General features: G+C 59.7%; 1 protein-coding gene across 1 annotated transcript in view; it reads right to left on the bottom strand.

Moving 5' to 3' along the window:
* Window positions 1-2,778: 2,778 nt before the first annotated feature.
* NLGN2 (neuroligin 2) overlaps window positions 2,779-9,935 on the bottom strand; it is a gene marked incomplete at both ends in the record, with an annotated part of 29,869 nt that continues 22,712 nt past the window's right edge. The window contains 4 exons of the mRNA XM_084227491.1: window positions 2,779-2,907; window positions 2,951-3,785; window positions 7,804-8,170; window positions 9,285-9,661. Of these exons, the coding sequence (XP_084083617.1) occupies window positions 2,779-2,907; window positions 2,951-3,785; window positions 7,804-8,170; window positions 9,285-9,661 (1,708 nt within the window). The remainder of the gene's footprint in view (window positions 2,908-2,950; window positions 3,786-7,803; window positions 8,171-9,284; window positions 9,662-9,935) is intronic.

Below are 9,935 nucleotides of genomic sequence, written 5' to 3'. Positions count from 1 at the left end.
CCAGTACGGACTGGTATAAACCGATAAAAACCAGTATTGACTGGTATAAACCAGTATGGACTGGTATAAACCAGTACAAACCAGTGGGGACCAGTATAAACCAGTATGGACCAGTACAAACCAGTATGGGGCAGTATGGTCCGGTATAAACCAGTATGGACCAGTACAGACCAGTATCAACCACTTAATCCAATTCCGACCAGTTCAAACCAGTTTGGAACCCGGGTCTGAGCATCCCCAGTCCCTCCCAGTCCATCCCAGTATGGCCCAGTTTCATCCCAGTATCAAACCCAGTCCATCCCAGTATGGCCCAGTTCCATTCCAGATCCCTCCCAGTTTGTCCCAGTCCCTCCCAGTCCCTCCCACTTCAATCCAGTTTATCCCAGTCCCTCCCAGTCCATCCCAATTCGATCCCAGTCCATCCCAGTCCCTCCCAGTCCATCCCAGTTTAATCCAGTCCAATCCCAGTCTTTCCCAGTTTATTCCAGTTCGTTCCCAGTCCCTCCCAGTCCATCCCAGTTTATCCCAGTCCCTCCCAGTTTTGTCCCAGTTTATCCCAGTCCCCCCCAGTTCAATCCCAGTTCCCTCCCAGTTCAATCCCAGTCCCTTCCAGTTCAATCCCAGTTCCCCCCAGTTCAATCCCAGTTCCCCCCAGTCCCTCCCAGTTCAATCCCAGTCCCCCAGCCCCTCCCTCCCGCCCCAGCCAATGGGCTGTCTCCGTTCCGGGCCCCGCCCCCCGCGCACGCGCAGTTCATCCTCCGCCACTTCCGGGTTCCGATTTTTTGTTCTTTTTTTTTTTTTTTCTTTTTTTTCCTTTTTTCGGTTTTTTTTTCATTAAAAACGCCCGCGGGGCCGCCCCTCCCCCCGCCCCTCCCCCCCCCGACCCCCGCCCCTCCCCCCTCACCTCGCGGGGGGTCCCGCCCGCCCCTCCCCCCTCCCCCCCCGCGGCCCCCCCGGGAATAAAAATAGAAGCTCTCGGGTGGGGGAGGGGCGGGGGCGCGGGGGGGGAGGGGCGTCTCCATGGCAACCGGGCGCGGGGCACAGTGACGTCATTCAGCAACGAGGGGCAGAGGCCACGGCGAGCGGTGACGTCATCAGGCGACGTCACGGACCCGTTCAGTGACGTCATAGGGTCAGCCACGATGACGTCACCGCGGCAAATGGCGACGTCATGTGGTGATGTCATCGCAGCGGTTAATGACGTTGTACGGCAGGCGATGACAGAGGGTGACATCATCAGTGTGATCGGTGATGTCATAGGATGAGGACATCCCGCCCCCAGGTGACGTCACAACGTAATTGATGACGTCAGAGCGGTGACGTCACGAACACGAGCGGCGACGTCACGGGGTAGCCGATGACGTCACACGACTGACGCTGCCATGGTCACCAGTGACGTCATCGAGCGACGTCACCGTGGGGATTGATGACGTCATAGTCTCACCAATGACGTCACAGCGGCGGTGACGTCACCAGTGACGTCATCGCGTGACCTCGCATCCATGACCGATGACATCACGTCACCACAGCAGGCAGTGACGTCACAGGGGGCGGGGTCACACAAATGCCATCGCAGTGACGTCATCGCAGTGACGTCATCGTCCCGCCCCGTCTCCACGGCGACGCTCCGGGGTCAAAGGTCACGGCCTTGCTCGGGGCGGGGGTGGGGGAGGTCCCCGGGGCGGGGGAGGGGCAGCGGGCGGGGCGGGGGAGGGGGGAGGGGCCGGGCCGCCCCTCCCCCCACGTTTGGCACAAATTTCTCCGGAAAGCGGCGAAAAAACCCCAAAAAGGGCCCAAAAAGGGCGGGAAACGGGAAAAGGGGGTGGGGGAGGGGCGGGGCCGGGACCCCTCCCCCCACCCCCATAGCTCGGCCTCGTTCTGGCCCGGCCAATCAGGATCATGCAGCTTTTTTTTGGGGTGGGGGGAGGGGTCCCAAAATCCCCTCCCCCCGCGGGTCAGCCCCTCCCCCACCCCGCGGTTTTTTTTTGGGGGTGGGGAATGGGCGGGGGGTGGGGGAGGGGCGAGGAAACCCCTCCCCCCGAATTCCTGCTGGGGTGGGGGAGGGGCGGGTTCCCATGCGGGTTTTGTTGTTTTTTCGGGGGTGGGGGAGGGGTCCCCAGGGTGGGGGAGGGGTCCCCAGGGTGGGGGAGGGGTCCCCATGCGGCTCAGCCCCCCCCGGGTGTCCACGGGGAGGGGGAGGGGCGGGAACGGGGGGGGGGTGGGGGAGGGGAGAGACCCCCCCCCCCAAAAATCATCAGCGGGCCGGGGGTGGGGGAGGGGCGGCAGCTGGCTCGGGGGGTGGGGGAGGGGCCGCCCCAATTTTTGGGCGCTTTCCCCCCATTTTTGGGAAGGGGGGGTTGGGGTGGGGTGTGGTGGGGGGAGGGGCTTTACCCCCCCCCAGCCGTGGGGGGAGGGGCTCCAACCAAGTCCTTTCCGGGGTGGGGGAGGGGCGGATCCCGCTGATCGGGGGGGGGGGGAGGGGAAGGGGGCGGGTTGGGGGGAGGGGCTCCCCCTTTTCAGGGCTGTTTCCCCCTCCCCCCATTTCCGGGTGGGGGAGGGGATGAGGGGGATGGGCGGGTGGGGGAGGGGCTCCCCCTTTTCAGGGCTGTTTCCCCTCCCCCATTTCGATGTGGGGGAGGGGATGAGGGGGGACGGGGCGGGTGGGGGAGGGGCGCTCCCCCCCTCCCCCCCCCCTTTTTTTTTTTTTTCAGTCCATTCCAGGCAGGGTCAAGGAGGGGCGGGAGCGCGGGTGGGGGCGGGGCTCCCACGCCCCTCCCCCTATACGCGCGTGGTGGAGTGGGGGTGGGGCAGCGCGCTGTTGTGTCCGGGGGGGGGGAAGGGCGCCCCGAAGGGGTGCAGGGCCGGGAGCCCCCCCGGCACCATGGTGATGGTGGTGGGGGGGGGCAGCAGCGAGGGGGGCGGGGCGGCGTGGGCGGGGGGGGGGATGGGCGGCGTGGGGGAGGGGCACGTCCTCGGGGGCCCTCCGCAGCGCCAGCGTGTAGTCCGGGGGTCCCGAGGGGGGCACCTCGGGGGGCTCCCCTCCCCCCATCATCACCCCCACCCCTCCCCCCACCGAGGGCAGCTTCAGCTGCAGCTGCACCAGCTCCTCCTCCGCCCCTCCCCCCCCGCCGTGGTGACCCCCCAGCAGGTCGTTGGTGGCCACCACGCGCCCGGACGATGACGTCGGCGCCGTGGGCGGGCTCAGCCGACGAGGCCCCACCCCCCCCACCCCCACCCCCACCCCCACGCCCACCCCCCCGGCGCGCAGCCCCTCCCCCAGGCCGGGCCGCTTGTCCCGCTTGTAGTAGAGCGCGGCGAAGGCCAGGATGTTGAGGAAGAGGAGGGAGGCGCCCACGGCCACGGTGACGCTGAGCTCCGTGGAATAGTCCCGCGAGTCGCCGGGGAAGGGCGCGAAGCGCCGCCGGCCGTCCCCGCCATCATCATCATCATCATCATCGCCATCATCATCCTCGCCCAGCCGCGCCCGATCCGGCGCCGCGGTGGGGGAGGGGGCGCGGCGGGTGGGCGGGGGGCGGCGCGGGGGAGGGGGCAGGCGGGTGGTGGTGGAGGAGGGCGGGAGCTGGTGCAGGTTGTGCAGGTGCGGCACCAGCTCCAGCCAGAAGGCCACCTTGTTGGCGCGGTAGTGGTCGCGCACGCGCGGCTTGAGGCCGATGTGCAGGTAGCGCTTGTCCTTGCCGTCGAAGCGCGTCCACACCACCTCCTCGAAGCGGTTGGGCTTGGTGTGGATGAACTTGGTGTCCTGGGGTACCGGCTGGTTCGGGTCGCTGAGGGGGGAGGGACACAGTGACCAGCTGGACAAATGACCAGCTGACCAACTGAGCAAATGGCCGAGTGACCCATCTATACCTGAGTGATTCATCAAACACCCAACTGACAACAGAACTGATCACCCAACTGACCACTGAAACCACCCAACTGACCACTCAACTGACCACCTGACCAACTGACCAACTGGACAAGTGACCAGCTGACCCATCTACAGCTGAGCGATTCATCAAACACCCAACTGACGACACAACTGGTCACCCAACTGATGACCCAATTGATCATTCAAGCCACTCAACTGACCACCCAACTGACCACTCAACCACCAAGCTGACCACCTAACTGACCACCCAACTGACCACCTGACCAACTGACCGCTCAGTGAGTGACCAACTGACCACTCAATCCACCCCCCGTGCCCACACCACCTCCTCGAAGCGGTTGGGCTTGGTGTGGATGAACTTGGTGTCCTGCGGTACCGGCTGGTTCGGGTCGCTGAGGGGGGAATGACCAACTGACCAACTGGACAAGTGGACAAGTGACCAACTGACCCGTCAACACCTGAGCGATTCATCAAGCACCCAACCGAGAACACAACTGATCACCCAACTGACCACTGGAACCACTCAACTGACCACTCAACCACCCAGCTGACCACTCAACTGACTACCCAACTGACCACCAACTGACCAATTGACTGACTGACCAACTGACCAACTGACCAGCTGGACAAGTGACCAACTGAGCAAATGGTCAAGTGACCCGTCAACACCTGAGCGATTCATCAAACACCCAACTGACAACCCAATTGATCATTCAACCCACTCAACTGACCACTCAACCACCCAGCTGACCACCTAACTGACCACTCAACTGACCACTCAACTGACCCCCCAACTGACCAACTGATCAACTGATCGATTGAGTGACCAATGAGTGACCAATCGCCCAAGGAATCGATCAACAACCAAGTGATCAACCAAGCAAGTGACTGATCGCTCAACCAGCCAAATAACCGCTCAACTGACCACTCAACTGACCACTCAACTGACCACTCAACTGACCACTCAACTGACCACTCAACTGACCACCCAACTGACCAATTGACTGACTGACCAACTGACCAGCTGGACAAGTGACCAACTGGCTGATCAACTACTGACCAATTCATCAATCACCCAACTGATCGCCCAACTGTTTACTCAATCACTCAACTCTTCATCCAACCACCCAACTGACCATTCGACCCACTCAACTGACCACTCAACTGACCACTGACCCCACTCAACTGACCACCCAACTGGCCAACTGATCAACTGATCGATTGAGTGACCAATGAGTGACCAATCACCCAAGGAATCGATCAACAACCAAGTGATCAACCAATCAAGCGACTGATCGCTCAACCAGCCAAATAACCGCTCAACTGACCACTCAACTGACCACTCAACCACTCAACTGACCACCCAAATGACCAATTGACTGACTGACCAACTGACCAGCTGGACAACTGACCAACTGACCGCTCAACCCACCCCCGTGCCCACACCACCTCCTCGAAGCGGTTGGGCTTGGTGTGGATGAACTTGGTGTCCTGCGGCACCGGCTGGTTCGGGTCGCTGAGGGATGGAGTGACCGATTGACCAATTGACCAGCTGGACAACTGACCAACTGAGCAAATGGTCAAGTGACCCATCTACACCTGAGCGATTCATCAAGCACCCAACTGACAACCCAACTGACCATTCAACCCACTCAACTGACCACTCAACTGACCACCCAACTGCTCGCTCAACTCTTCATCCAACCACTCAACTGACTACCCAACTGACCACCTGACCAACTGACCGCTCAGTGAGTGACCAACTGACCGCTCAACCCACCCCCGTGCCCACACCACCTCCTCGAAGCGGTTGGGCTTGGTGTGGATGAACTTGGTGTCCTGCGGCACCGGCTGGTTCGGGTCGCTGAGGGGGGAATGACCAACTGACCGACTGACCAGCTGGACAAGTGACCAACTGGCTGATCAACTACTGACCAATTCATCAAGCACGCAACTGATCACCCAACTGACACTCAACCACCCAACTGACCCAACCCTTGACCAACCCTTGACTAAACCTTGACCCAACCCTTGACCAACCACTGACCCAACTCTTGACCAACCCTTGACCCAAACATTGACCTTCCCTTGACCAACTCTTGACCCAACCCTTGACCAACCCTTGACCCACCCTTGACCAACCATTGACCCAACCCTTGACCAACCATTGACCCAACTCTTGACCAACTCTTGACCCACCCTTGACCAACTCTTGACCCAAATCTTGACCCAACCCTTGACCAACCCTTGACCAACCCTTGACCCAACCTTAACCAACCCTTGACCAACTCTTGACCCAACCCTTGACCATCCTTAATCCAACCCTTGACCCAACCCTTGACCAACCCTTGGCCAACTCTTGACCCAACCCTTGACCAACCCTTGACCCAACTCTTGACCAACCCTTGACCAACCCTTGGCCAACTCTTGACCCAACCCTTGACCAACCCTTGACCAACTCTTGACCAACCCTTGGCCAACCCTTAACCCAACCCTTGACCAACCTTGACCAACCCTTGACCCAACCCTTGACCAACCATTGACCAACCCTTGACCCAACCCTTGACCAACCCTTGACCCAACCCTTGACCCAACTCTTGACCAACCCTTGGCCAACCCTTGACCAACCCTTGACCCACCATTGACCAACTCTTGACCCAAATCTTGACCCAACCCTTGACCAACCCTTAACCAACCATTGACCAACCCTTGACCAACCTTGACCCAACCCTTGACCAACCTTGACCCAACCCTTGACCAACCTTGACCCAACTCTTCACCAACCCTTAACCAACCCTTGACCAACTCTTCACCAACCCTTGACCCAACCTTAACCAACCCTTGACCAACTCTTGACCAACCCTTGACCCAACCCTTGGTCAACCACTCACCAGCCATTGACCAACCCTTGACCAACCCTTGACCAACTCTTGACCCAACCCTTGACCAACCCTTAACCCAACCCTTGACCAACCCTTGCCCATCCTTAATCCAATCCTTGACCCAACCCTTGCCCATCCTTGATCCAAATCTTGACCCAACCCTTGACCAACTCTTCACCAACCCTTGACCAACCCTTGCCCCAACCCTTGACCCAACTCTTGACCAACCCTTGACCCAACCCTTGACCAACCCTTGACCAACCCTTGACCAACCCTTGACCCAACTCTTGACCCAACTCTTCACCAACCCTTGACCCAACCATTGACCAACTCTAGACCAACTGTTGACCAACTCTTGACCCAAATCTTGACCCAACCCTTGACCAACCCTTGACTCCACTCTTCACCAACCCTTGACCAACCCTTGACCAACCCTTGACTAAACCTTGACCAACCCTTGACCAACCCTTAACCCAACCCTTGACCAACCCTTAACCCAACTCTTGACCCAACTCTTGACCCAAATCTTGACCAACCCTTAACCAACCCTTGACCAACCCTTGTCCAACTCTTGACCCAAATCTTGACCCAACTCTTGACCCAACCCTTGACCAACTATTGACCAACCCTTGACCAAATCTTGCCTAACCCTTAACCCAACTCTTGACCAACCCTTGATCAACTCTTGACCCAAATCTTGACCCAACCCTTGACCAACCCTTGACCAACTCTTGACCCAACCCTTGGTCAACCACTCACCAACCATTGACCTTCCCTTGACCAACCCTTGACCCAACCCTTGACCCAACTCTTGACCAACCCTTGACCCAACCATTGACCCAACCCTTGACCAACCTTGACCCAACCCTTGGCCAACCCTTGACCAACCCTTGACCAACTCTTGACCCAACCCTTCGTCAACCACTCACCAGCAATTGACCAGCCCTTGACCCAACTCTTGACCAACCCTTGACCCAACCCTTGACCAACCATTTCCCCACCCCTCCCCCACCCTCCCCACCCCACACCCACCCCGTCTTGGCAAAGTTGGTCCAGTAGGTCATCACCACGGCGCTCAGCATCACATCATTCTTGGAGAAGTTGCACGGGAAGAGATCGGTGGCGCCCACCATGGGCACGCCGAAGACGTAGGGGATCTCGTCGCCGTGCGCCGCGTCCGCCCACTCGGGCCGCGCGTCCGTCTGGCAGTGGTGGTAGAAGGTGTAGAAGTAGACGGGGGACTGGTACTCGGCGTGCAGCTTGGCCGTGGCCACCGCCGGCGCCACCCACTGGTGGTCGGTGAACAGCGCCAGCAGCGTCTTGCGCCGCATCTCGCCGTTGTCGCGGTCCGCCCAGTCCGTGTACATGAACTTGATGGTCTCCCGCAGGATGTCCTTGCCTGGCGGGGGAGAGAGGGGGGGGATGGGGTTTAGGGGTCCCCCCGGGGGTCAGCACTGCCGTTACCCCTCCCCCCACCTCGTCCTAAGGGGGGTCTGTCGGGATTTAGGGGTCCCCCCGGGGGTCAGCACCGCCGTTACCCCTCCCCCTGCCTCGTCCTAAGGGGGGTTCTGGGGGTCTCCTCCTTCGTTACCCCTCCCCCATCTCGTCTTAAGGGGGGTTCCACGTTTTAGGGGGCTCTAAGGGGGGTCTGTGGGGATTTAGGGTACCACTGCGATACCGCTGCGATACCGCCGTGATATCACTGTGATACCGCCGTGATATCACCGCGATATCACTGCAATATCACTGCGATACTGCTGCGATATCACCACGATATCACCGCGATATCACCTCGTTATCCCCGCGATATCACCACGATATCACCGCGATATCACCTCGATATCACCGCGATATCACTGCAATATCACTGCGATACTGCTGCGATATCCCTGCGATATCCCCGCGATATCCCCGCGACATCACCATGATATCACCGCAATATCAGTGCGATACCGCCACGATATCACCGTGATACCACCGCGATATCAATGCGATATCACCGTGATACCACTACGATATCACCTCGATATCCCCGCGATATCACCGTGATATCACTGCGATATCACCGCGATACCACCACAATATCGTCACGATATCACCGCGATATCACCGCGATACCACCGCGATATCCCCGTGATACCCCCGCGATATCACCACGACATCACCGCGATATCACCTCGATATCACCGCGATATCCCTGTGATATCACCGCGATATCACCGCGATACCACCACGATATCCCCATGATATCACTGTGATATCACCACAATATCAGCGCGATATCTCCACGATATCACCGCGATATCCCCGCGATATCACCTTGATATCACCACGATATCAGTGCAATACCACCACGATATCCCCGCGATATCCCCGCGATATCACCACGACATCACCGCGATATCATCACGATATCCCCGCGATATCCCCGTGACATCACCACGATATCACCTCGATATCCCTGCGACATCACCACGATACCACCACGACACCCCCGCGCCACCCCCGCTCACCCTCGGGGTATCCGTAGAGGTTATCCACAAAGTTGGAGACGGTGAAGTCGAAGTAGGAGGCGGAGATGCCGTCCTCGCTCTCCAGCGAGTCCTCCACGAACTTGAGCCCCTCGCCCTGGTTGACGCCGATGAGGATGTCGTAGTTGAGGAACTCGCCCTGCTGCATCAGGATCTCGGGGTCGTCGGGCACCACGTCGCCGTCCACCACCGGCCCGAAGGCCACGTGGTAGCGGGCGGGCTGCACGTCCTGGTCCACCAGGGCGCGGAAGGGCTGCCGGCGCAGGCACTCGACGGCGGCGCCGGTGTCGGCGCGCTCGCAGCCCACCTTGGCCGCCAGCAGCCGCGTGTACTTGAGGGGTTGGTAATTGACCGACCAGCTGGCGATGGCCGTGCCGCTCTGGGCGATGGCCTTCTGGAACAGTCCTGGGGACAGGGACATTGGGGTGTCACCAGGGTTTGGGGTCATTGGGGTTATTGGGGTCACAGGGGGTTTGGGGACATTGGGGTCATTGGGGTCATTGGGGTTGGTAATTGACCGACCAGCTGGCAATGGCCGTGCCACTCTGGGCGATGGCCTTCTGGAACAGTCCTGGGGGGACAGGGGGACAGTGGGACATTGTGGGGTCATTGGGGTCATTGGGGTTATTGGGG

This window comes from Fringilla coelebs (assembly GCF_963513975.1).
Source record: "Fringilla coelebs genome assembly, contig: SCAFFOLD_402, whole genome shotgun sequence".
NCBI lineage: Eukaryota > Metazoa > Chordata > Aves > Passeriformes > Fringillidae > Fringilla > Fringilla coelebs.
This window is presented reverse-complemented; position numbering and strand designations above follow the sequence as displayed.